The 27,884-nt window shown below is 47.4% G+C and overlaps 1 protein-coding gene and 1 pseudogene across 3 annotated transcripts in view; both read right to left on the reverse strand.

Moving 5' to 3' along the window:
• Nucleotides 1-27,884, reverse strand: part of r (carbamoyl-phosphate synthetase 2, aspartate transcarbamylase, and dihydroorotase rudimentary) — a 101,128-nt gene that overhangs the window by 20,507 nt on the left and 52,737 nt on the right. For all 3 annotated transcript variants that reach the window (XM_077641091.1, XM_077641090.1, XM_077641092.1), the window contains 11 exons: nt 23,462-23,566; nt 22,050-22,331; nt 19,973-20,221; nt 18,703-18,867; nt 16,031-16,162; nt 15,099-15,300; nt 13,097-13,212; nt 10,104-10,319; nt 8,441-8,524; nt 3,211-3,328; nt 1,170-1,555 (listed from right to left, as the gene is read on the reverse strand). In XM_077641091.1, coding sequence (XP_077497217.1) covers nt 1,170-1,555; nt 3,211-3,328; nt 8,441-8,524; nt 10,104-10,319; nt 13,097-13,212; nt 15,099-15,300; nt 16,031-16,162; nt 18,703-18,867; nt 19,973-20,221; nt 22,050-22,331; nt 23,462-23,566 — 2,055 coding nt within the window. The remainder of the gene's footprint in view (nt 1-1,169; nt 1,556-3,210; nt 3,329-8,440; nt 8,525-10,103; nt 10,320-13,096; nt 13,213-15,098; nt 15,301-16,030; nt 16,163-18,702; nt 18,868-19,972; nt 20,222-22,049; nt 22,332-23,461; nt 23,567-27,884) is intronic.
• Nucleotides 24,493-27,401, reverse strand: LOC144107259 (uncharacterized; annotated as a pseudogene).

A 27,884-nucleotide genomic window follows, 5' to 3' on the forward strand; every position in this document is an offset into this window, starting at 1 on the left:
GCATTCTCCATGGCTCATGCCGCAACAGCATGTGCTTGGACCATACCTAGCCTCGAAAGCATTGTTGAAACACCAAAGGAGGTGCAATCGAAGGATATGCCCCATTCTTATCGTCACAGCTAGCGCATTCGGCACGGGAGAAAGGCGGTCATATCTTTTGACAGGAAGCCTCCAGCAGATAATTTCAGACTTTAATCCTTATCGAAGCGCTCTAATGGGGAATCTTAAATTAGTCGTGAAGTTGAAGTGCACCTTTCCCACAATTATTTTTGGGGCAGGGTGGAGGTGGCAGAGTGGTTGCAAAAAAAAAAAAAAAAAAGAAAATCCACAATGCAGGGACCCAAAGTAAAAATAGAAGTTGGCCTGTATCCACAGGGTACACACCGCAATGTAATTTGAAAATGGCTACTCACTAAAACGGGGATTTTATAAGCATGAAAAGACCAAAGAACTAAATAGCAGCTAGTTCCGCAAGTAAAATGCATGCATCGACACCTATTTTCAGGTTCGGATCCCAGACGCTATGCTACACTGCTATTCAGTATAAAATGGTGACAACCCGTTTGTTTTGGCAAGGACACCATAAATTTCAATCAACTGGCAGGAAGTTTTCTACACCCAATGTTCTTGCTGATGAATGCATCTTTTGCTGTCGCACAAAACGTCACCACAGCTACAGAGCAGCAGAGAAACAATATTTACTGAGAAAAAAAAATAGGATGGAGTCATCCTCAGTGTCTCTTTAATTAACTATGTCACTCAAGGCAGACACCTGAGCCACGCTGTGAGAAGAGAGACGGAGGTCTGGAGTTATAGAGAGAGAGAGAGAAAGGGTTGCCAGATAATTCCAGATTAATTTATATTACCCAGTGTTCAGTACGTGCTAAACTGGGCTGGCTGCTGGATGACATGAAGCGTGAAACAGTGTGGGGACGGGACAAAAAGCAACACACATAAATGCAGCTGTGTCAACGCTTGTGCGTGTCACGTCACTTTCTGCTTCACTCTTTTTACACCTTACGCTCTGTAGTGGCCACTGAGAACGATGCATGTTAAAGAACCACTCTGCGGTAAAACTGATTCAGGGTTTTCCACAACCTTCCAGACCAGTGAATGTGTGAAGAGCACCACTGCAGGGACAAAGCTACAGTTCCGTAAGTGCAACGCACCTTGAGCACATGATCCAGGGGGCGGTCCTTCTGCACGCACACGCTGAAGGAGTGTGCCAGGTTGAACAGTGCATGCATCTGGTCCTTGGAGAACATGTCAGCTGTGAGGATGTGCCGGCCCTGCAGGGCATTGGGGACGTCCGGCAGGCTCCACGGTATAGAGGTCGTTGCAGCGGACGCTGCCACCAGTGCACCGCCTGAAGAACCGCCGCTCAGCAGAGGGCTGATGCTGCGGTGCAACATGGTGGACTGTGCGACGGTGCCACCTGGTCTCATGGCCACCACTGTGGCAGACTCTTCCGACGAGCTCGTCACTGCCGCCACGCCGGTTGGCACTAGCAGCCGGTCGGGCAGGCCCAGCTCTTGGAACATCTTGTTGTACATCTCTGTGCCGGGGACACACAACAACGAAGCTTTCCATTACAAGTGTTCCATATGTCTTACCTTTGGCATACCTTTCCATAGTCTGCATTGCAGTGCACAGAATACATAAGAAAGCCCTATTTATTTGCAGCTTCCGTCACTTTGACAACTACATTTATCAGAGGTGCTCACAGGCGCTGACTGCATCTGTGACAAGTCAGGTGATGGCTCAGACAGGTACACTAACAGGGCTGACAGGTGCAAACATATAGGGCAGAGGTTCTCAAACTGGGTTCTGCGGGCTGCTTTTGTGCGTTCCGTGAGCACCCAAACTGACTTGTGCCCACCTTCCGAAACACATCTGGCAGGCGTATGCAAAGCAGACAGAGTGCCTGGCTTGTTAAAAACTCATTTTAGAGCGCTAGCTTTTCTTAGCTTGTTCCTCAGTTTAGTGAGTGCCATCAGCAGCACGCCAGGATGCTGCGTGCCAGTAACGGCGCTGTGTGTTTGTTTTCACAAGAACGCTGGCTGCAGTGGCTCATCCAGCGACCTTGGCAGCACGCCAAGACACTACTGCTCCCAACTGCGCCAGCACAAGCAAGTTTAGAACACTGGCAAGATAGTGTGCAAGAGGCGCGTGTGGCGTGCTGTGCGTGTGGCGAGTGAAAGTGTGGGCCGTACTGCTGAACTAGCAGAGTCCAGACAATCAAAAGAAAAAATGTGCGCCTGTTTCACTGGGTCTTTCTGGGCAATTCTGGGCAAAATTTTGCCACCAGTGAGCTTAATTGCGCCGAAAGAGCAGTATCCGTCGAAATGCTAAAAAAAAAAGAAAAAAGAAATGCCGTCGCCAGAGCACCATAAAAGCTGGACGAGGGAGTCACGTGATTCTGTGTGGAGTCCTGCCAGTTCAGTGCATGAATGGGGGAGAATGTTTGTCTTGTGACTAATTTTCTGTGTTCTTGTCTTGGGGTTTAGGTCTCAGTATGCGTGAGAGATGGGCACCGAATAAAAAACTGGCTGCTGAAAGCAAGAAAACAAACTTAAAAAACTGAAACAGCAAAAAAAAAAACACAGAAATGAAGGGTGCAATTCACAAGCAACACAGACCCATTGTGATGTCTGTAATGACTGACTGTGACAACAAGGGCGGGGGTGGGGTGGGATTGTTCCCTGGCACATCTTGAAGTCTGTCGAGGTATTCCTTTAGGCAAAAAAAAAAAGTAGGGAAATGGTTTGGTCAAGTGCCCTCTTCCCAATCAATTAACCCCACAAGAAGCTGAGCCACAGGTTGAGGGAACGCTTGCAGTCATTGGGAAACCACTCAAGAGTGTTCCCGCAGCAGTGAGGATTGAATCCGGTAGGTATGTATTGGAAGCTGTGAGATGTGAACCGTCATACCACGAAAAAAGAAGCAGCATCACTTCGCCAGTGTCGACACCCTGTCTGACCCCTGAGTATAATGACAGGCACTGGCACAATGCAAATGGATAAGGGACCGGGCTCAAGTTAAACTTCGTCTAAGCCTCGAGAGATTGACAGTTGTGTCGATACAACAGGACTACATGAGCCTGATGTCAGCATTGCAGCATGAACCACTGCACAACAAGGCCAGGCACAGTCTATTAAATAACTGGAATCAGATCTTTCTAATGCAGTTCGGAAACCTCTGGGGGCTCACCTGTGGTCAAGGATTTCACTGAGTTGCGCCACTGAGCTTGCTTCCCAACTGGAGGGGTTGCGACACCATACGTTGTCTCGGAAACAGCAGGGCTGCCCTTCTCGGGAGAACTCTGAAGCTGCGTGAAAATAAAAGCACACATAAAACATCTGCCATCACAATTCTATATATGCAGAAATTAGTGGTACGTGAATATTCAAAATTTCGAATACGAATTGAATATCTGTTATCTGGTACACGTTCGATTTGAGTATATCCCAATGTTCGGCAGCGATCGAATACCATGCCAACTTTTGTAAATCCAAATCTGGCAAAACCCCACCACTTGGACAAATTATCCGGAGATAGAGTTTATAAGGGTACAAAGGCGTTGCCTTCGCTTTCATCGTTGTTTATAACATGGACAGATCACATTTTGGCCTCTCACGAAATTCCATAAGTGGGCTTTCCCACATATCACATGCAGGCAGAGCGAGATGGTCGGCCACCAGCTTTGAACAATCGCGTTTTTCTTTTTTTTTTTTTGCCGGAATGTCCCAAATTGTGCTACACAGTACTTCACACTGACACCCATAACACTCATCCTGTCGCCTTCTCAACTTTCCTAGTGTCAGTTCCGCGTGGGGCTCCCAGAAGGTGCATGGTCGAGATGAGGGGGCCACCGGCAGGGCAAGCTATCATGTAAAAATCCTGCCTACTGCGTGGTGCACTGCAACCCGCACACCTCTGCGCATAATGGTAGTCGTGACGAAGCTCGATGGCCCCTTCTCACTAGGCCAAGAAGTAGCCTGGTCGCATAGCTCTATTTTCTGAGCTTTCTCATATGGATGGCACCGGCACTGCAGGGTTCTCTGCCGAACGAGAGCCTTAACGCTATCACGTCAAAACCATGCCATAAAATTTGTGGGCCAACTGATCACTGCATAGTGGCAGTTTTTAGAACCATTTTCTAGAGCGCGCACGTCACGAGTGCCAGTGATGTCATGGCGAGTGTCAGGCCACCAGGCACTGCCATTTGGTGCACACTTAGACACTTAAAGTAACCCCAAAAGTCATCTGGTTAAGTAGCTGCACAAACCCCTCGGGAGAGGAGGGCTCAGTTCGGCTGCTTGCTGCATGTTGATAATGCCACAATAAATCATTTGGTTGCTAGTCAGCGCATGCGCCTGTGTTGTTCCCATCCGTGCTGTCTGTTAACGCTGTTCAGTCGTTTCCATGCTCAGGACAATGCAATTCACGGCTGCCGCACCTTTCTGTTGGTGGTTTCGGAGCCAATTGCCATGTCTTTTGTGTTCACGAGATGAATATGCCTTGCTGTGTCATTGGCTGCAAAGCCAGTGCATGGTGAGGTGTCAAACACAGGCATGCTATTCCAATGAGCTGCCTGGATAGAATGCATCAGACTGCCAGTGTTGGACACTTGCTGGAAGAGGGCTAAGCGAGAGTCAACATGTGACATATTCATAGGCGACGGGCAGTCCTAACTTGCTGCCTTGATTATAATTTTTTCTCTGGAGCGTTAGAGTGAATGAGTTCAGAGGGAAGAGAAGAAGCATTATTTCTACCGGCAATACAGTCAAATCCCGCTCCAACGAAATTCATGGGACCTGCGAAAAATTTTGTTGAAGTGGAAGCTTCGTTGTCGTAACATTGGGCCAGAACATTGAAGGGCAGGACCGTACAGTCCGTGAGCAATGTTTATTTTCCAAAAATCTGCCAGCTTCGGTGATTTGCCATTTTAAAATCGGTGCAATGGCACGATTCTCTTGGTACTCAAAAATCTCGGACAATGGACGTATTCGCGTAATAAATGCACGCGCTACATTCGCTATCAAAACTCATATTTCTTTCACATTCGTTTTAAAAGCACCCCTGCTTCTGTCCTGCGAGAACCTGAACTGAGACTGCGCTGCATGGAGGCATTTCAATGTGGACTATAGTTGGCTACAACTTAAGAAGACAGGAGAGGCCCTGCACAGATGACCGAAGCGCAGCAGCCAATTGCCTCCGCGACTAAAGAAATAGTCCTGCTCAAAAAATTGTGACTGCTTCTAAAACACGTATTTCTCAGTATAAATGATTTGTGTATCTTGATGAGTGGTTTGGTAAAACTATCATGATGGAAATGCTACAACACATGCCAGATCGCGAGAGGAAAATAACTCCGTGCCTTCTACCACGCTGTGTGTCGTCTGCTACGGACGAAGATCGGCGGCACCGAATGACACTCGAACGACGCCCTGCTAGACGCTCGGCTATTTTATCATACTGCTGCCAACGATCGATCGTTTGCACACTGAGCTGTTTCCTGGGATCCTGTTTCCAGACGAAGCGCAGCGCAGCGTCACCGATGTTTGCCGTAATCTTTTTTCACCGGCTCACGGCTCAGAAGAAACGCACGCGGCACAAATTGTGCATCGTAAGGTTGCAATCATATTTCCGGCATGACAGACGCCCACAAACAATTCAAATTCACTCTGACGAAGGGAGACACACACAGCTGACGCAACTCGGCCCAGTTCGGAGCGAGGGTGGCCATGTTAGGCACGTTCTCCGTCAGCGGGGTCACCGGCCGTCCGGCTCACGACGCCACCTGCAGTGTGCGCCTGTTGGCAGAGGCTCGTGTGCATCCGCCTTTGAGGTGCAAATGCCGCTGCCTTCTAAAGTTGTACCTAACTATAGGCACGCATGCACCTGCTTTACTGTGCACCGAGTAGCGGTCGCATGAAACTCGAAATCGATGCTTTAGACAACGTATCAAATATGCAGCTGCTCAGATTCTTCGAAGAAGTTTTGCAATGCGTGGTACCAACATACATGTGAAGTGTTATTCTGTTGAGACTCCGCCTAGAACTGTGGTCACAATGCCATTTATGCAGCACTGCCTGATCTAAGTCTGTGCCCAGGTTCACCAGAAAGTAGGGATGTGCAAATACAGCAGCCGACGGGTAATTCGGACTCCAATAATTCGGACTTGTAGGATATTTCAGACCTCGATAAGACACCATCAGTCACCCCATAGAAGAGCGTACATATTCGCGATGGATATTTCGAACTTCAAAAGTCTGAAAGTTCGATTTTTTGGACTAATTTCAGTTGCCTGCTGGCCAAAATCGGTCATCTTATCGGCTTTTCGCCGGCGAAAAAGGCGCCATCATGGATTCGATTTACGCCGCAGTTGGATTGGCTTGACATACTTTCAGTACCTCATTGTTGCCAGTAGAGGTCCCTGCTATCTCTGACACTTCGAGGTGGCAGCCGGATTGTCATCGCCGTCAACTTGCTTTTGTCGCCGACGTTGATGCGGGCAGTTATCGCTTCTCCTATACGTTGAAAATTGGTTGTTGGGGGAAGGAAACTGTGCAGGAGCTATCTCACATCTCGGAGAGAAGGGATAAAGGAGAGACTGAGAGAAGAAAGAGGTGCCGTAATGGAGGGCTCCGGAATAATTTCGACCACCTGGGGATCTTTAACGTGCGCCGACATCGCACAGCACATGCCACCTTTGCGTTTCGCCTCCATCAAAACGCGGCCACCGCGGTCGGGTTCCAACCCGGGTACTCTGGATCAGTAGCCGAGCGCTCTAACCACTGAGCTACCGTGGCGGGTATCATACGTTCACCATTTGCCGTTTCGTCACTTTGGTTTATCTGACTGCGTCGATCGAGTGGCGCTCTGTCTTCACGAAGTTGCATCTGTTCGCTGTTTTGTGATCACGTCCGGTGGTTCCACCGCTTTGAACGAAAAGTGCCTTATTTTTGCGTGTGTTTGATGAGCAGTGTGGTGCACACTCGGGTTGTGGACAACATGGCCCCGCCGGGTCTGTCAAAGAAGCGTGGGAGTATTCCAACTAAATGTGGTGACCTTGCTGTCTAGCGTGTACAATGAAAGCACAACTTTGGTGCAAATACATGCGCAGGTAGTCTCCAGCAAGAGAAATTTCCCGAAAGGTAAAATCAGTGACATTTTTAAGCCGATTTCATCTCAGTAAAGTGATTTTTTTGTACTTCACAGATTTTCCAGACTGTTCGATTATTCGGACCATTTTTCGGATCCCTTCGGGTCCGAAAAATCGGTCGGCGACTGTATTCGAAATTTTGAATACGGATCAAATATGTTTCATATTCGGTTCATATTCGTATTCGAGGAATGATATTCGTGAATTTCCGAATATTCGAAAATTCGCAAATACTCGGCAGCGATCGTATACCGCGCCGACTTTCGTAAATTTAGTTGCGGCAAAAGCTCAATATCTGGGCAAATTATCTGAATATAGTTTAAAGTTCCAGGAAAACAATATAAAGGCCCTGTTCTCTATCTTCTCCATCGTTTATCGCGTTGACCAATCGCATTCCGATGCCGCTAGGCTTCACCATGTGCGCAAATCCGCAAGTGGGCTTTCCCACATACCACACGTGCTGCGAACAAGATGGGAGATGACCCGCTTCTAAAAATTGCAACGCAAAAGCGCATTTATTTTTTATCCACCGTCGACATATCAGCCTGCAGAAGCAATTGTGTCGTCGCGCCATACCAGCACCTGATATCATTCACTCAAGCCAGGATTGAGAGCAGCACAATCATGGCACGTGGATGCGCTAGTCACGTGATTTTTTTTTTTGTATTTCGCGGGCTTTCTTTGGAGCTCAGAAAAAAGATACACGTGAGGCTTTCTTTATTGCAAATAAATGGAATGGGGGTTTCTGAAGGTGCTCTCGAACTTTGCTATTCACATCTGCTGTCTAAAGTCAATATTTACGTATTAAATGTTATCTTAATTGCTAATTAATTAATTGCAAAACAAAAAAAATGCCTATGATGCGCAAGCCGGTTGGTAGGTGTATGTAAGTGGTTTCCCTGGCCTACCTCAAATATTTTATCTTTTAACCCTTGGCTAAATAAAGTTAGCCTGGACACCCTGTATACCTTGAGTTGGGATGTGATTTTGGAAAAACACGTCGACCTATCTGCGAGTAAATACGGTAGAGCAGGTCACATCTGTGCAACCAGAGCAGCCTCTCAGCTTTCTTTTTCATCGTTCTATTATACCATGCCTATTCATCATGCGCGTGGCGTGGCCAGGAGCCATCTGAAGCAGTCGCCCTCCTGTGCACTCCTTCAAAATGCACTTCGAGCTCCATTTCGTCTTTCGTGCTTTTCTGCGAAGAATTAACATCCTTCTCCCGTGACACACAGCCTTTTTGTCAGGGAATGCAAAGGACAGACAAACCTGCGACAAACTTCCGACGCTTGTGCTGCGCTCAAGCTCTGTGGTGGCCATGACGTCCCGGCCAAAGCCTGGGTCCACAAGCACCTAGAGAAAGATACAAAGGCAAACAAAACATGCGGAGATCATCGTACCATGTCCACCACACAACAAATCTGCTTTCGAAACATTAGTTGCATATTTTGCTTTTACACTATTCACCTTCCCACTGAGTTTTTGAATTTGATTTTGCTGTTGCTTTTTCATTCTGCTGCTGCATGAGCTTTCCAATAGGTGGCTGGAGGCTTCTGGAGGATGGACATTTTTTGGAGGGTGAGATTGGTGTAGTGTGGAAGGAGGCTGGCTCATAAGTGGGAGATTAACTTTTACCACTGGGGGTGAGGAAACACTGTAACACTGCCCTACTTGCACCACCTGTTGGCACAACGGGTTAGCACAGGTGGTATGGTCTTTGCCAAGCAGTAGCCAAAGCCTAGAAACGCTTTCTCAATGAAGCACTTAACTGCAGAGAATAACCAACATGCTGCCTTGAACAAGCACATCAAAATCAACACTCGGTTTATCTAAGAGTGCCACCACAACAAATATATAAAAGATACTGGTCTCCACATAACAGAATCTTGAGGATAAAAATTTCATGGGGTTGCAAAAATTATCTGTATCAACTGAAATTATGTTATTTAAAATGAACGAAATCCACATGCAGAGGCATGAGAAATGTATCCATGCATATCTGTTTACAGCTTAAAGGATTTATTTATGGCCGCGTAGCCACTGCGTGCACCATGTGACTGGTGATCACAATGTCTGATGTACAGGCTGTGTGCCCCCACTCGCAGCTTGTGGTGCGTATCAAATTACTGGCAATCGTGGTGTCTGCGATATGAGGTCAGCACTTAGTGAACGAGGGAGCGGTTAAGGCTTGTGCATTCGTATCATCTGTAATGGCGTGGGAGAGTATCTGGAACATCCGAAATTCCGCGCATTGTACACAATGCACTCTTGGCAGGGAATCAAATCCGTATCAACTGTGATCGTAACATCAAAATTCCTGTTGCGTTGCCGGAGTTCAGTGCCGCTGCCACTCCTGCCACATGCCTGCTATCAGCGCTGAAATCTTGCCAGAAACAGGGCAGCAGCGATGGGTGCGCACTGCTTGTCAAGCGTGTTCTCTGCTACTGTTGTGTTGTGCTGTTTCTGAACACGAACTGTTGTAGTGTCACTTGGTATGACGCTCCAATACGATTCCACGTAGAAGTGCCAATCGTGCTGGAGCACTGCGCAATGTGTTGACTGTCTTCACTCGACGCAATTGCAGGCATTCCCCTCAGGGCAGTTTGTATTGTGTGGTCTGAAACTGTCATGTGGTTTTCCCAAACTGCAAGTAACGCAGCACTAGCTAATAAATGGTCAGTATAGTGAGTTTGTTACATCAACGCCACCTGCCGCAACACCTTTGTTACATGGAGTTCACAAACTCATGCGCTGGGTTGCCATGGGGAATTGAGAAACTGTCATATTGAGGAATTCACTAAATAGAGGTTCATTACATCAAGTTTGACCCTACACTACCTTCATTGCAATTTCATTACAATATAGTAAACAGTGACAATGGCATACTCAAAATGTTCACCATATTGTATTTTCGCAAGACACGAGTGCATACCTGGCCATCTACGAAGACCACCTCGCCACGGATGACGACCCGACGGACCTGGCCGCGGACTTTGCGGCCAGCAAAGGGTGTCCAGGCAGCGCGGCTGTAAGCAGGTGCTTCAGGTATCGTCCACTCTTCGTCCAGGTCTACCTCGATGTACGTGTCAGGCTGAGTGGGCAAGTTGAAGATCTGCTTTGGGTTGTGGTACATTTTCTTGATCAGCTCCTGCACCGTAAAAGATCACAGGCATGTTTAGTGAAAAGAGAAGAGAGGCAGGAAGGACGCTATATTTGGAGGCCCTGCCGAGCATGTTGTAGTCTGGCACCAAATTTTTGGTTGCCCATTTTCTTGTTTGCAATGTGTAAGACATTAAACGTGGACCCCCACATGATGTCTGCCTAAGCTTGATAAATAACATAACTGAATTTCTTCTCTATGCTGTTTCATTTTTGACAGCCAAAGGGTGGCTATGACCGAGATTAGTATAGGCCACGTGGGGCATAAATGACTGCAATAAAATTCCCGCTTCGCTATTTTAATTCACTGCAACGCTTCAGCTGGCCCGATCGAAGAGCGTAGATGACAACGACTAAAGAAGCAGCACAAACACTGCAGTTTTTTCGTGCTTACAGACAGACAGAGCCAGTGGAAACATGAAGCAGTACAAGAAAAAGGATCACACACTCACACCACTGCTGGACTAGCAAGTGATTTGATTTGACCTCATTCCACGTATGTTAAACGCAATTGTTCATGCCTCATGGGACCAATACTGAACTTTGGCATCACAGCCACCGTCTGGATGTTGAAACCAAAACATGAAGAAATTCAGTTACTATTTACCAGGCCTTGGTGACACAAAGCCAAAATTTGATGTCTGTACTCCTTTGACAACTTAGAAAATGATTAAGGCCCCCGTTTCACTAGATTCCGCAGAAAATCATGGAGTTTCACATTTTCCGTGGAATCCTGTGTTATCAGCCACATTTTTTGTTTGATGATATCGTATTTGTGGACATACTATGAGGGCCCACTAGAACAACCCCAAAATGCACACAGTCCGGGCTTGTTCCTGACCAGCACAGCTCCCATACATCACATAATAGCAGCAGTTACCACATTAATGTGTCAGAACTCATCAGGGGTTTTTAAAAAATTTGAGATTTTCATGACCCAAAGGGCACGCTATGGAGGACTCCTGGGTTTCTGAACTTGTACAATGGGTGACTGACAGAAATAGGAGTGCAATTCGTTGCGCTTAGCGCTACAGGTAAGCAAGATTTGGCAACTGTTATGCAGCTTGCACCAACTGTCACGAGTTTTACCTGCTAAAGCTGCCCCTGTCTTGTGTTATTTGTGCTCATCAAATTTAATGACTACGGGCTACTTAGATACGAATATACCGTAAAAACCGGACTATAGGTCGGACCGGAATATAGGTCGGCCCCCTAACTAACCAATTCTAAAAATGAAAAAGATCTTTTTCAATGGGAAAAGTACCGAAAGACATCCTTACTTTGAAACAAATGCGACTCGAGAGGTTGCACAATGGTGACAGTATTTAATTTCATTTAAATGCTGCTTGTATGTACACCCGGCAAATTTTTTAACAATATCGCGCACCAATCGGCGGCCTGCGTGTTTGTTTCTGGCACAGGCAAGTACGGCGCCGTAGAGCAAAGCCCTCCTCTTCATGAATCGCCGCAACCAGGATGGCGAGCCTTTGAATTGCGCCCTCGTGAGTCTAGAGGCACGCGCGATCTCTGCCGCTTTCACGCGGATGCATTCGGCAGTCACAGGCAGCGATCTTGCTCGCAGCGCAACGTTTCCTTCCTATTCTCGATACACTACGGTCTGCCCACGAAATGATGTTTTCTTCTGGTTGCTGCAAGTTGTAATACGCAGCTTCTGCCTCCGCCAGTACTGAATGCTCTTTTCGGATACTCCAAATTCGCGCTGTGCCGCCAGGTTCCCGTGAGCTTCCTCGTACTCAATCGTGTTTTTCTTGAAGGCGACGGTAAATTGCCGCTAGCTTCCGCTTTGCATCTACTGAAACGCAAAATGGCGGCACTGCTGCTGATGGCGATGGTGATGGAGGCTGTTGACTTCAGCCACCCATTGTTGCAAGACTTCCGTATTTTTTCCGCCAATGACTGGTATATAAGACGGGGGTCGACTTTTCACCATGGTTTTTTGAAAAAAAGTTCGACCTATATTCCGGTTTTTACGGTAGATTCTTAAATTGGGTGTTCAGCTGGAAAGCAAGAATACGAGATCATTGTACACACTTCCTCAGAGCAACTGCTTCTTGTGTTTTGTTTGCTCCTAAGCAGTAATGAACTTTGTGACGGAGGGCATGTAATGAATGTAAGGCCACTATGACCACTACAACACAATCTCTTTTGTCAGATACTATTCGGTTCTTACAATCTGGCCCTTTGAGTGCATGATTCCACTGACAGTGAAGGCACAGGGCAGCAGCGAAGCGCGAAAAGAATAATAAGAAAAACGAGTTCAAGTGCAGTTGCGAGGAGGGGCGGGAGGGCGAGCTTGGAAGGCGCGTCGGCGGGGGAAAGGGCAGCTCGTTTGAGAGCGGCACGAAACGGGGTGGGCAGTTCGCATGCGATAAGGCTTGGGAAAACATACCACGCGCCGGGTGCACAGAGGGGTCGGAGGCAGGTTATCTCGCCTCGCGGCGCCGGGTTTACGCCATCCGTTTGCTGTAACTGATCACCAGGTCTTAATGACATTCGTTATAAGTGTGATTTTGTGCCATTGGATTAATGTATATTTTGACGGTCGCGCAGGTCTTGTTCCTTATAAGCGAAACTTCATCTTAAGTGGGGCCGTTATATATGGGCTCGACTCTACTGCAATATGTGGTATATCTGGATATGCGTGACCTCTACACCTTTCTTCCCATTTCTGCTTCAGCAAGCCTGCCACATACACTCTGAAAGCCCTTGATGGCCCAGCATCTCAGTTGCAACCGCTCCACCTACCTCCATTGTTATTTTGCCCTCTGCTACGGCCGTCAGCATGAGTGGCAGCGAGGTCTCAAGGCCTGGGAAGCCAGGCGGTGCGTTGGGCTCCATCTTCTCCTCATGGGTGTGAGGGGCTGAATGGGGAAAAAAAAAAGGAGCAGAACAACTTACAATGCATCACTATAACCCTGTTAATAAAAAAATGTGAAGCTTTTGACCCGCACAGCATACATCTGACCCTGAGAGCTGGTACACAGGCCTGCCACCCAAACCTGTTTTCAGTGATTTGTTTCTTGCCAAGACACGCATCCAATGGAACTGCCCTCACGCCTCCATTGCTCTTCTCCAAATCAGCTTTCCTCTTTTGCTTACTGCACATGGTTGGCGTTCATACCACTTTATGCAATGCATTTGATCCCTGCAACCATTTGTACTAAGCACGTTAATTCACACTACAAACTAATGGTTCAATGATGATACAATTGTAGATATTATACAGCATGGTTAAACCTCGATACAACAAACACATATATTATGAATATCTGGTTACAACGAACTCTTCCAAAATATAATTTTGCCAAACACATCCAATTCTCCCTTTGTACAACGAACGCTATTCACCACAAAACTGTCGTAGTATTACACACTTGCGCAGTGAGGGCTTCGCCGCACTACACAAGTGACTGGTGGTTGTATGGCAAGCTTTCTCGCAAAGGTTCGCACCCTTATCTCGCAGTATTATAAAAACAAGAACTGCACAAAAAAGGACGGGGCAAGAGAGATGAAGCACAAGGGACGAGCGCAGACTAACAATTGGTTCAATGCATAAACGCCTTCTTCCTTTAACAAAAAAGCGCATGCGCACCAACCACAAATATAAAAAACCGTAATCATCTCGTCAACATGAGAAATTCCAACTTTTTTCCAGTACAAGTGGATTGACGCCTCGCTAAAACATTTGTCAGGCCCTAATCTCGCAATTCTGAAGGCTTCAAGAATGTCACATTCTTTCCCCCTCGAAAAGTGGAGTGCATTCCTGGTCATCATGCTTGCAGGTCTTGCAATGCTTAGGCAGGTGCTGCCCCCATTAATCATCAAAGAAATTCGCATGCTCTAATAATCCTACGTTGATGCAGCAGCCTGTCTGCCTGACATACACCTTGCCACTGCTCAGCACACTAGTGTTCTTATCACACGCCCATAGAAGCTGCCATTGAAGCTACAGTGGCGTGGAGGGTTGGTAGCCAGGCAGTCCACACATGTTCACACCTCTCGCACTCATTGAAAGCACCATGGAAACAGTGGCGTGGACGGTTGTAGTTCTGCAGTAACCATCCTGTGCTCACGTCAGCTGTCACACAGATGGTGAAAACAGTGCTAGCTTTCGCACTGACAAACCATTTCCTACGTGACACGACTGCTATGCAGAGAAGCTTCCCAGCGGGAGCTTAACGTTTCGCCATTGCGCAATGGTGGTGCTGTATGGGGAGGCCAGCCTAACTGTATTCGGTTCTTTACAATCTCTAAATATGCCGCAAGCACCTTCGAAACAACGCTACAACTTTGGAAAAGGTCCCCTTTTCTCCAGCAAGGACCGCCTGAGTTGCCGTCCCTTTAGTGAAGAAACTGCGCTGCTCTTGTGTGCTTTCGAAAAAAATCTATATTACAAATTTTTGCTATAGTGAACTACTTTTATTTTATCTGTTCACTGTAATGAGGTTAGCATGCTCCAAATTTTCTTTCTGCTTGGTACACAACATTGGCCACAATTACGTATAAAGTATGCAAAGAAAAGTGAATTAGTCAAATGGTCAGCAAACTTGCAAATAAGAACTCGGATAACGTATGGGTCAGTGACAAATGTAAACAAGAATAACAAGTGCCCACAAAGACATACAACTGAAATAGCTGCACACCAAACTGCAACAATGAAAAAGCAAGGAAGGATGCATTTGATGCAGTGCCGTAGCTCCTTAAACCAGAAAGCAAGCTGATACCCCATGAGCACCAAGTGACGAACCGTGGTCAGTGGCGATGCAGTCGATGACGTCAATGTTGTCCCAGAGTGCCTTCTGGTCCTTGGCAGTCATCAGGGGTGGCTTCACTTTGGCCACATTGGGGCCCAGCCGGTCGATGTCGTCTACGGTGAGGAACAGGTGGTGCGGAGTCACCTCACAGGTCACGGCATGACCCTGGGCCTTGGCTGCCTTGATGATGGCTATCTGCAAGTTTTTTTTTTGTTTTTGCAAAATGTGGAAATGGTGAAAGCGTTAGACAACTTCAATGGCACTCGCACAAACTACCACGCATAACGCTGCAACAAATTGCATGCACTGTCATCGCACTGCCAACCTTCAGCAGTGGCAGAACATTACTCAAAAAACATGTGGCCCCCACGCCAACAATGTTTACTGCTCTGCCCTTCCATGCCACTGCCCCTTCCCAAATTGTCCGGTGCCTAGAGCCCTCCTGAGTTTGTTACCACAAATATAACATACACTACTGCCCTCCAGTTGCATTTCCCACTACCAGGTGTGTTGCAGCAAGCACCTCTGCCACCACATACTCTTAACAGCATTGAGAGAATACATGGTTTATGGTTTATAGGGGGTTTAACGTCTCAAAGCAACTCAGGCTATGAGGGACGCCATAGTGAAGGACTCCGGAAATTTCGACCACCTGGGGTTCTATAACGTGCACTGACATCGCACAGCACACGGGCCTCTAGAATTTCGCCTCCATCGAAATTCGACCGCCACGGCCGGGATCGAACCCGCGTCTTTCGTGTCAGCAGCCGAGTGCCGTAACCACTGAGCCACCGCGGCGGCGATGAGAGAACACACATAACGTGGCATGCATTTACATATGTTAAATGACAGTTGAAACGAAGAGCAGGGCTACTACCAGCAAAAGACAAAAGAACAAGAAAAAAAGGGAGGAAAAATCACACACCTCCTCCTCCCTGGCGACGTGGCAGATGTGCACAGGCCGCTGCTGTAGGCTCGCCAGCAGTATAACGGCTGCCGTTGTGCGGCCTTCGGCATGGCAGCACAGGGGCATGTTCCTTGGCCACTTCTCAAAGTGCTGCAAATTCCACAGGAGCACACAATCAGGCTGCAGTTTCATCTGTCTCCGTGGCGACACTACAGTTTCTGTGGACCACAAACTTTGTGTCTTTCGCAAGCATGCGTGTGAACGGGACACGCTAATACCCCCTGCCCTAAACTGTCCGGACAAATGACCACTGACTGAAGATACTTTAGACCTGTGACCAGGCTATAAATCTACTTGCCAAGTCATCTGGGCTTTCCTCCCCTTGAGCAGCATGGGAATCCACTAAGATATGAGTAGGCCCAGTCGCACTCTGTTTACAGAGACTTGCATCCTCCGACTTCACTGACACATGTAATGACCTTCCTTCTGTTTTGCCCACGCTTTCTCCAACGTGTGAGGAGTGCTGTTACATCCTTTAAACCGATTTTTCGGACCCTCTAGGGACCACGAAAACGACCGAAAAATCAGGCAGTTCTGAAAATCAAATTTCACCGAAAAAATCACGCACTTATTGCCATTTTGCTGGAAGAAGAGGTCAGTTGTGTTGCACACATTCTAAAGCTCCTAATGACTAAATTTCGCCGTGTGACACATGCACAGACGACGGGCAACAACCGCTTTCACGAGCTCGGCCTGGTTGTGCTGGCCTCGGCATGTCGCCGATAAACGCACGGGTTTAGACAAAGCGAACAGGCCGCTGTGGGAACTGCATTGCACCCGCGGTACGATGGGCCCAGAACGAGAACGCCAAGGTGGAGAAACAATAAGAACCGAGAAACGTCCAAAGCAAGCGCACCGTCGGCGTTGGCCTCCATCATTAGGCCTAACAACTAGAGCCAAAATCGGCACCATATTCGGCGATATGCACTCTGCACTGGCTTGCGTATAAAGAGGCGTCTTGCCTGTCATCGAAACGCCAGTTATTTATGCTTTTACGTTAGAAATGTCTGGGTTGCGGTGAGTTTTGCCGCGAGTGTGCTGAACTCGTTTCAAAATGCACCACAACTTCCTCCTGTGCTCGCCGTCTCCGTGAAGCTGCATGCCTCCCACGTGCTTTGCTGCTGCTACCTTCTCCGTATTCGAAACGAAAGACTCGGCATAGATGAGTTCCGCGAACTCTGACTGCTTTTAAAAAAGTTCGTGCGGCGGAAGACGTTCAAGAACCGTACGAATTCGAAACCACGCGGGCGCTATGTGCCGACTCGCACAGAATCTCAGTATCGCAAGAGGGCCCCTTTAAGCTTGAATTTAGTTTTATTTGATCAAGTTTACGATCTCTCCTGGAGTTTGAAGTAATGAGGTTCCACTGTACACATTATATGGCGGCTTGGATATTGGTGGTGAGTGCGAATGAGGTCTGAAAAATCGAGCAGTCAGTTGCGGTGCATCCAAAATTTTAGGCGCACGTCGGCCATGTCGCGGTGCTGCGAAAAAGTCCGAATAATCAACCATGTCCGAAAAATCAGGCGTCCTAATTTTCGGTCGTCAACTGTATTACTTATGCTAAGACAAATTTCAAGCAACACTTACTGAGGTCTGGATATTGTAGATTTCCTATGTTCCAATTTTTCACCTTTATTGTATATTTTATATGCCCTTTGTAGTTAGTTTTTGGCACTCTACAGTTCAAGTACAGGAATATGACCAACACTGGATCACTGGCCCATAATTATGAAAGTTTAATGAAGGAAAAAGGGGGGGCATAAAGGACTATAGAGTAGAATCTCGGTGATACGAACATGGTTGATACGAATTCGTAAAATTTCCCGGCTAGAGTGCTTTGTGCACAACGTGTGGAATTCCGGATGTTCCGAACTCTCTCTCGCGCCACATCGGATGATATGAACACAAGAGCCGCGATCGCACCCTAGATCACTATGTGCCGCCCGCACATCGCCGATGTCACGATTGGTAATCGTGCGATGCGCACTGTAAGTAGTCAATGGTTGGTGCGCTGCCCTCACATCGCCGAAATCGCGATCCCTAATCGCGTGGTACGCACCGCGAGCAGTGAGTGCAGATGTGCGGCTTTCATATCGCCGAAATCGCGATCATTAATCACGCTGTACGCACCGCAAGCAGTGAGCGGCGATGCGCAGCCTTCACATCGCCGAAATCGCAATCGCTGATCGCGCGATATGCACCGCGAGCAGTGGGCGGTGGTGCGCGGCCCTCAGATCGCTGAAATCGCGATCACTAACAGAGCGGTACACACCACGAGTAGCATGGCTGTACGGCCATGAAAAAATCCCGCCAGCCGTAAACAGACCTGTGCGCATGCATTTTCTATGCTTCTGCATGTGAATTTTGTTCACTTGGATGATACAAAATTTCGGATGATACAAATTTTATCACGACTCTGTGAGATTCGTATCACCGAGATTCTACTGTATTTTACACATTGTCATGGTACAAAACAAAAACTATGCCAGTTTCAGTAAAACTAATTACATATTTGAAATCAGCATAAAAAACTTTATAAACAACCCAGTTCCATAGTTCTAGGGTTCATATTAAAAAAAAAAATCCATTCGGGTAGCATCCCACTTAATCAACTTTGAGAGACTTACCTTGAGCCAGTCGGAGACCGTGTCCATGCAGAGGGGCCCGTACGTGTCATTGAGGTACATCTTGAGACCAACAACCGATGGCGCCAAGGACGCAACGGTCTCAGCGTTGGTCTGGCTTGCACCAGCAAAGAGGGCATAGTCACAGCGGGCACCTGCCTTTGCTACCTGTGTTTCAAGAACAGGGACACACTCATGAACACACAAAAATCTTGGAAGCATAAGAAAGGAGATGCGACAGCCACTACACCACAGTTTGCGAGTGCAAAAATTAAAAGTACATTTGAGTTTCAGCATACGTTTGCAGGCTGCCTACAAGAACTACAGTGTGCTTGTGAACCGGAAAACGAAGTCAGCAGGTGAGTCATTGCGCTGTGGCACAATGCGGTCAATAACTGGCTGCGAACCGACTGGCACTGATCCTCTTGCTTTAGATTACTGCAATAAGAAGAAGTGTGGTGGGCTGTGGAGGTGGCTCGGCAGCTTGTGAAGGATAGCGGATTGGGAAAAGTTGGGCCAGTGTGCGCTGCAGATGTTGTTTCGTGGCGACCACTTTGATCATTCTCCATTTTCCTCAGCTCAAATCTAGAAACTGCGCATCTTGAGCCGCAGAGGACAAAAAAAAAAAAAGCATAGCACAAAAACATTCACGTCACAGCCGGTCCGCTCAGGCGTACCGCGTAGTGTGGCTCGTGCGCTGGGGATTCAACAATGTTGGTTAGTTTCATGACAGCGTTTGGGCTCACCACGAAGGCTTGCAGTCTGGCAAAACCAATATACGAGCGCTAAACGTGGGACACACATGTCGTCGTGAATGCCAAGCTTCCGGTGGCATTCCACAACCAGCACTTTGTCTTCAGGTGTCGCGAGAGAGTGCGTAGGGATACTCGCGCTCTTACTGCAGCTCAGGTTGCTGCTGTTGTGTCCATTTCACCAGCAGTCTTTTAGCATTTTACTAGCGATGCCTTAGCCCTCCAATAATCAACCCCCGATGTCACTCCCTCATACTTTTACAGTACGCTAGTTCACGAACTGTTAATAACACTGCATTCTCCGCTAGCCAAGAAAATGTCATCATCAAGCTACATACACAGCAGCAAAAGATCACTTCACTTCACAAATATGTACATGTGCAAGAACTGACAGAAGTCCATGATGATGACAGGAGATCCGTGACGAAAACTCCTTCTGACTACCTTCACAACCACCAATCATAGCCATGACTCAGCACCGCATAATCAACCACAGCTGTGTTGAGGTGTTTCCAGCTCACCTGTTGGCAGACGGCGAGGGCGTCGGTGTCACACAGTGGTGGTCTCGTGTTCGGCATGGCGCAGACGAGCGTGAAGCCGCCTGCCAGTGCAGCTGCAGTGCCGGAGGCATAGTCTTCCTTCTCCGTGGCACCTGGCTCCCGCATGTGGACGTGCACGTCGATGAGACCTGGCAAGCGCACAATGTTGCGCGACGTCAGGCAGTCGATGTGTGTCTTGACGGGCGGCGCCTTACGGACCAGCCGCAGGGCCTGCATTCACAAGGGATGAGCAGCGAAGAATCAGAAAAATAAATGTGCCTAGCATTGTGACATACATAGGTGGTCGTTAGGGTGTTATGCCAACAATGCATTCCTCAATGCCATCTGACTGGCAGACAGATGGCATTGTCAGAACCCGCATATAATACGGACCCGCATATAACACAAGGTGTAGTTTGGGGACAGCAAAAATGAAAAAAGAAAAGGGGTTTCCTCTCTGAATATTCTGAGTAACAAAAGCTCACCAAGAGAATTCATTTGCACCGCATTTCGCTTTTTTAGTAATCGCAGTCATCAGGTGTACTGTATTTTCAGTCTATCCATAGAAACTCATCTTCCATTTTCCATTTTTCCACCGGAACTCGTTTTCGGTACCGTGGAGCAAGTTCGCTCTCCGGCATTTCTTGAAAGTGTGACCGGCGAGCTCCCCAGGAATGCTGGACCAGGTGTCCACCATCCAAATGCGGAGCATAGCTGAAGAAGTCCATTTCAGCCATCCAACACCAGTAACTGCAATAACTCTTCCGGTCTATTCAGCAGTGCTTGATGTGGTGCCAATGCTTTCAGCAGCTACAATTACTTTCTTTACCAAAGCAGCCAAATACCGCTTTCGCGGTCCTGAAATCATGCAAGGTGCTATCACCCTGCTTCTGATAGCGTGAGTGTCAGAGGAAAGCACGGTAAAATGGTGCAGAAATCGGAACTGAACAGATGCCATCACTAGTTAACACCCCCTCTCGCTAATGTCTGATGGTGATAGTGCTGAATGGTAACAAGACTGGAACTGTGGATTTAGGCTGAAAATCCTTTGGATCCGCATATAATACGAGCTGAGAAATCGACACGCTAAAATCTGAAAAAAAAAAAAAAAAAACCTCGTACTATACACGGGTTACTCACCCACATTTGTGTCACGGGCGTTTAGCATCATTCGTTTCAAAAGGTGTTTGCTGTATCATGGCGTGATAAAATGATTTACGACAGTATCACACAATTGCAAAGAGATAAAGCAAACATGCTGACCACCGGCCTTGAAGGTCAGTAAACTGAGTAACTATGACAACTACAGTTTTTGAATAACAAATTGACCAAATTAGGCTCACAAGTGACTTTCACTAGTATATGGTGCTTGCCAGTATGGTTAATTCATTTCTATAATGCATGCAATAAGACAAAAAGGTGCAGACAGTGCACACCAACAATTAAATATGCTTTTAGTCATTTACATGCTGCCACAAATGCATAACCCTGTCCAGTCAGGTGCACCAGGAAGAGGCCTCTCGCAGGTCAAAAACAAGTAGGCCAATTGGTATGGTGGCCCCACGACTCTCGAAGGAGCAGAAAAATGCCGGAACGAAAAACAATTGAAGCTTTCTGAAAGAACCACATCACCAGACTGAATTCGTAAATGTGCATGTGTTTTGTTGTCTTTGTAGAGAGCTTACATTTACAAGCCTGTGTGACATAAATCAGATATGTCATCTGTCAAACAACGTACTGCCCAGTATGCTCAGTCAAACCACCTTTCATCTGCATCTTAAGCACAAAACAAATTATTTCAGTCAGGATTAAGGGATGGGCAGCAGATGCAGTTTCATAAAACAATGTTTGCTCTAATGATCCAGGTGATAACCAGCTCCATCTTTGGAGTTCGCCTCACACCAACGTTCTGGCATGGGAAAGTTGCATCAGATGCCATGCAAAAAACAGAAACCCTTGCAGCTAAAGGCATCAATGACAGAGTTTTCAGCGAGTCTGCCTCTGTTGGAACTACCAATTCTTCTCATTCAAGGCCTACGGCTCAGTACATGTCACCTGCCTCCACGAGTAGCTTGGCACACTTCACGTCGGTGACGAGGGGCACGGCGTAGTCGACCGCCATGCGGCGCGTCCTGTAGCCCTGGGTGAACACGGTTGAGATTCGGCGAGCTCCGCTGCTGCACATGGGCAGGTTCACAACGAGGTCGAACTCCTTCTGTTCCAGGAAGTCGGCGATACTCAAGCCCTGCTGCGAGTTGCCCTGGCTGCCGCATTCAGAGTTGCCGTTGACCGCGTCATCATCCACGTCGTGGTCGTGGAAGGGCCAGGTCATTGCCTCGATCTACTGACAGCATAGCAAGTGCAGTTGTTAAGTCGGTGCAAAGCATCAGCAGCATAGGACATATGCCGGGAGCTAGCATCAGAATTTGTCAAGGTGCACTTAAAAACAAATAAAAGGGGCTACTGTTTATGATATTGCAATGAAAAGAAACCTCAGCAGACAGATGTTCCCATCTCGAAATGCTACATAAAAAAGAACCTGTGAGCACAGGCAGCTATTGAACACATGCACATGCAAAGTCACAAATGCTCTGAATATGTAACTCAACTTTTCACCTCTGAGAACCTGAATTTGACAGCGATGTTTCATACATGATTTGAACCCTTTAATACAGCCATATACCGGAGGGCAGTTTTTGTGTTTACATGAGATGTGTCTTGCCAGTGTTTTCATTATTTACTGATCTGTCTCTACTTCGGCGTTGTCCGTCGGTAATTGAAACTCATAAAAGAAGGCGTAAGGCATTTTGCACTAGTTTATCAGCTGCAAAAGTAGCTGTTTTATTTTGTCCGCTTCACATGTGACATTCCTGAGAACAGTTCATGCCTTCCAGCTGAAATGTGTTAAAAATGTCTCTTACTCTCGACTGTCTGTTACATCCTTATAACAAAGTACATCTCGGCACTCATCTAATGCATGGCTTCTCAGTCTTTCTAGTCCTGGGGAGCCATCTTCAGTCCCTTCCTGCCTAAAATGCATGCAAAAGAGCAAGCGGAAAGCATGACCCCTCAAAAAATGGCCAAAATCATAACAATTGGTTGTATGATGAAACAATATGATTAGACCCCTCAAAAAGTGGGCAAAAGAAACTAGAGGTACAGGAGTGCATGCACTTCGGTGCTCAGGGAACCTAAAAAGCACTCAAAGGAAACCAATCGTTTTGCAGTGCCTATTTGAGACCTCCCCGATTAAATGTGTGTACATAAAACAAAACAAGAGAATTTTCTGAACCTTCAGGTGATGCCACCATAAGCTCAAGTTATAAGCTGGGCATCTGAATTTAATTAAATTCAATTTTTCTGCACTCAATTTAGTGCTACTGCTCACACTGTTATCACCGACACAAAAGCTGCACTCAGATCTGGTGGTTGCCAGACAGAACACAGCCTTCACAAACGATCTAGCCTCACCTTAATTCCATGCTCCATGTAGAAGTCGGAGGTGCCAAGGCTGCCATACAACTTGAAGCCCATCTTTTCAAGGGTCCGGACACTGGGCAAGAACTCTGCCTTGTGCTGCGTGCAGGCGACAAGAATGGTCGTTTCAACAGAAAGCCATAGACTGTCACCACCAGAACTGTGACAGCATTTATGCATGACTGATATTTTGCAGCTGATGCCTGTAGAGTAGAATCCCGATGAAGCGATTGTCACATGGTCACGAAAAATATTCTCGTCATCCAAGGGAAAAAAAATCTATATGAAGAAGCACAGGAAATGCATTCATGGAGTTTCAGCAGAATGCGATCCATGATCCACTACCATGACTGGCTTCCGGAAGGAACTATTTGCATATGCGCAGAATGCGCCACAGTCTCCGCTGCGACTCAAACGACGCTGCTATGGGAGAGAAGGGGAGAGTGCAAGGCAGTTGGAAGAAGAGCATGGCACAAGCTAGGGACTGAAAATGCACCGTTTTACCGGGCCTCAGCCAGGCCAGGCTTGGGCCCACATGTAGAGACCCTGTGTCCGGCTTTTGATTCATAACTGCAGGGCTTAAGTACACTCAGTGCGTTCTAGCAGCCAAGGAAAAAAATTACTTGGTGTTTATATGCTTAATTTTTGGTGTCTGCTATACTTTGATTTTCCTCACACAAGAGAAATTGCAAACAGCACTGTTAATTTTTTGCATTTTTTTTTGGAGCCTGCTGCCTGGAACAGATCAGAAATGAAGGAATCCCGAAGTTCAATCATTTCAGAGAGTTTTTCGTTGATGCAGAATGAGAAAAAGCGTGGCTACGGCATTTGTACGCCAAGTTTCATCGGTGTCACTCAAAGAGCAATCAATGTGCAAGTAGCATCAGACATGCACGTATGGCTGTGTTGAATGATACATGAGAAGTTAAATGGCATTTCTCAGTGATTTAAGAACTGCAGAATGCTCTCGCATGTTCTGAAGTGCAAAGTTCAACAGTGGGCAACAGTACTGCGATGTCCTTAAGGGGGGAGGTGGGGATCGGAGTCAATTTCCTTATTTTTTGTAGTAGAGCAATGAAATTTGGCATGGTTATTGGAAAGTGTGCAGAATGACTAAATACAAAGTTTCATTGATATATCTTGAGTAGTTTTGATATTACAAATTTTTATTTGCACTCAACTTGCAGAAAGCCTGGCATGACAAAAAAACATGGTAGAAGCCCACAGTTGCTTTTATATTTTAGCAAAATGAATAGTTCATGCAGTGACATTCTCCAAATAATTTTATCACTCTTAATTCTTTTTACATAGGACAACATATCCATGTCTGAAAAATGAGGTCGTTATCAACGCGCTAATTTAGCTAAGCAGTAAAAAAATGAGATAGTTATTAAAAAATATAGGAATGTCACTGCACAGAGAATTTACTAAGAAATACAACGCAATAAACCTCATGCAAATCCGACAAGGCATAGTTGTTCTATGCTTTCTGCAAGCAGGACAGTCGGCTCAAAACTCACTTCTGAGAAAACTGGCTCTAAAGTTGCACAGCCGCCACATGTTCTTCAGAATGCCCCAGGGCTGTAATACTTGGTGTCTTTACTTGCAGGGGTCTTCTTATGCCTTTGCTCTTTCGTTTTTTCTGCACTGCATGCTTTTTCTTTGTTTGTCCTTCTCCTGAGCTCTCTCAAGGGCAAGGCTACCGGGTTTGATGCCCACAGACTTGCATATTTCAGTGTAGGCACGCAAGTTACCAAACTTGTAGCGTGCAACTGCTTCATGGACTGCAGTCTCCACTGCAAACAGCTGATCTTTTGAAATCATTGACCAGATGACAGAATGTAAGCTTTCTGCAGCATTCTGCGTCTTGTTGCCCTTGCAACGCTCCAGCAGTTGCGGGTCAGACAGGCGTTGGTAGACAGGTAGCAATGCCTCTGCTACACGTCTTGGTAGCTTGTACTTATGAGGCGGTGGTGGCTCCATTTTGGCCTGTGCTGACCTATGTCTGCACCAACTGTCAGGGCCAGGTGGGCACAGCTCATAATGAGGCTCGTCATCTGTAGATGTCACATGGTACAATGTGGCCATCACGGCCCTTTGCATGTCACTGACTTCGGTGTTTCTGCGCAAGGCTAAACCATAGTAATTGGTCAGTTTTTTAATTAGGTCCTGCGTGAGTCCGCCTTTCCCACCCAATGGCTCCCCTTTCTTTGCTCTTGCAACCAGTGTGCGGAGTGCAGTGCCCATCCTCTTATGCACATGGTTTATGCAGTCCTCCTAAGTCAGGGGTATGAAGCCGTATACCTCATCTTTGCAGAGTGCAAGATATGTTCGGCTGTCACCATCACATATGACATTCGTGTAGCGAAGGCCATAGCTGCTGAAAGAACGCCTGAAAAGCTTCCACCTCCATCTGACCTGAGGCAACATCTGTGTTTTTCTAGCACTGATGCTGCTCAATCCAAGTGCCATAGCTAGGGTCACTCTCCGCTGGTTGCTGACAGCACCCTAGGCAGAAATTTGACAGTACGGTGCAATCCAGCACAAGCCCGGTATAAAATTCGATAATACATCCTACACCAATGTGAGAGCTGTGGCCTCGTGTAAGCCAAGTGCCATCATACACAACTGTTATGTTACTTGGGCTGGATGGTTGCATCTTGCTGTAGACGTCTTTTACAGCAAGTACAGCATCTGCAAAAATGTTTTGTGCAGCTTCCTCTGCTCCAGGTTTAAACAATTTTTTTAGGTGGCCCTGATAGGTTTTTTGATGCAGCCCACGATGTGAGACGTTCATTGTGGCCCAGAAGTCGTTCAGGGCAGTGGGCCCTTTTCCAATCGTCTTGATGGCTTGCATAGCTCTTATATTGACCTCAAAAGTCCTTCCTTCAGACTTCCTTTTTGATGACCAATGTGAAGCAATAGGGCCGCAAGCACCACAGGAAAGCACCAATTTTACTGCTAGGCCCAGTTTAGTCTCGTGCTTCACTGACAACCTCTTCTTAGAGCACTTTGGGCACAGTAAAGACCCTATTATCGAATTCATTACACTAGCTTGAATTAATGTGAATTCATCTTCATCTGGGGCCGATTCTTCCTCTGTCTGCCGCGCGAACCCGAACTTGCGCTCCGTTGACGACACCGCGCGAAGTGTAGCACGGACGCTGCACGCTTGCTCCTCAGCTGCTTCCAAGGTCACAAAACGTGGTTCCAGGTGCACCTGAACGGTGCGCTTCTGTTTTGGAAAAAGCTCGCTGTCATCCCGTTGAGCTGATATCGCATCGTCACTCGCCGCCGCAAAAACGGAACTGTGCCCGGGCCGGTGCTGCACTGCGATGTCACGGCTTGTGGACGGCGCCGGGTCCCCAGATTCACTGCCGGTCATTGATTCCGAGGGCAGGTGCACCTGAACGGTGTGCTTCTGCTTAGGCAAAACTTCGCCGTCATCCCGTTGAACCGGCACCGCACCGGCACTCGCCGCCGCAAAAACGGAACTGTGCCCGGGTCGGTACTGCACTGCGATGTCACGGCTTGTGGACGGCGCCGGGCCCACAGATTCACTGCCGGTTATTGATTCCGAGGGCAGGTGCACCTGAACGGTGTGCTTCTGCTTAGGCAAAACTTCGCCGTCATCCCGTTGAACCGGCACCGCACCGCCACTCGCCGCCGCAAAAACGGAACTGTGTCCGGGTCGGTACTGCACTGCGATGTCATGGCTAGCGGACGGCACCAGGCCCCCAGATTCACTGCTGGTCGCTGATTCCAAGGGCAGGCTTGCTTCCGACGACACATCGGCGTGACTGGATATCGGAGCGGACCTCCGTTCGTACGGTTCAGTTGCTGCTGGCCACTTCTGTTTTGGAATAGGAGGTTTGCGCTTACGCTTTCCGTAAGCATACTTCGTCCTGTACTTCTGGCCCGTGCGACGCTCCATCGCGGGCTCACATACGAAACCACACGCAGCAGATGAGTTGACGAAAATGCAGAACGGACAGCACGAGTTGAATCGCAAACTATCGTTTTCGCGAAGCGTGCGCGCAGCAGACAACCGGAGAAGCGGCATGCCTTTCGTGACTGGCGCAGCCAATCGGCGCCTAGCTGCGACTTCGCGGGTGCCCTCGTATTTTTCACATCTGTGCATTTATTTTTTATCGTAGACACGTGGTTCCACTGGGAGAAGAACCGCGGTGAAGCAAGCTTTCCAGTGACATCAAACTTGCCGTAGGCGGCGGTGAAGGTGCGGCGGTATCGCGCTCTGAAATCGGCCGTTTTTGCGCGGATTTTGGCCAGTTTTTTGCGACCCGCGGTCAGAAAAATATTTTTTAGGTACGCTTAGAGACTGTTTTCGGCGGAAATTTTTTTAGCTGTGATAGAAAAGGTAATGCAGAATCCGAATCTGCCGTTTTCCAAAAATCGA

Source organism: Amblyomma americanum, chromosome 10 (genome assembly GCF_052857255.1).
Source record: "Amblyomma americanum isolate KBUSLIRL-KWMA chromosome 10, ASM5285725v1, whole genome shotgun sequence".
NCBI classification, from domain to species: domain Eukaryota; kingdom Metazoa; phylum Arthropoda; class Arachnida; order Ixodida; family Ixodidae; genus Amblyomma; species Amblyomma americanum.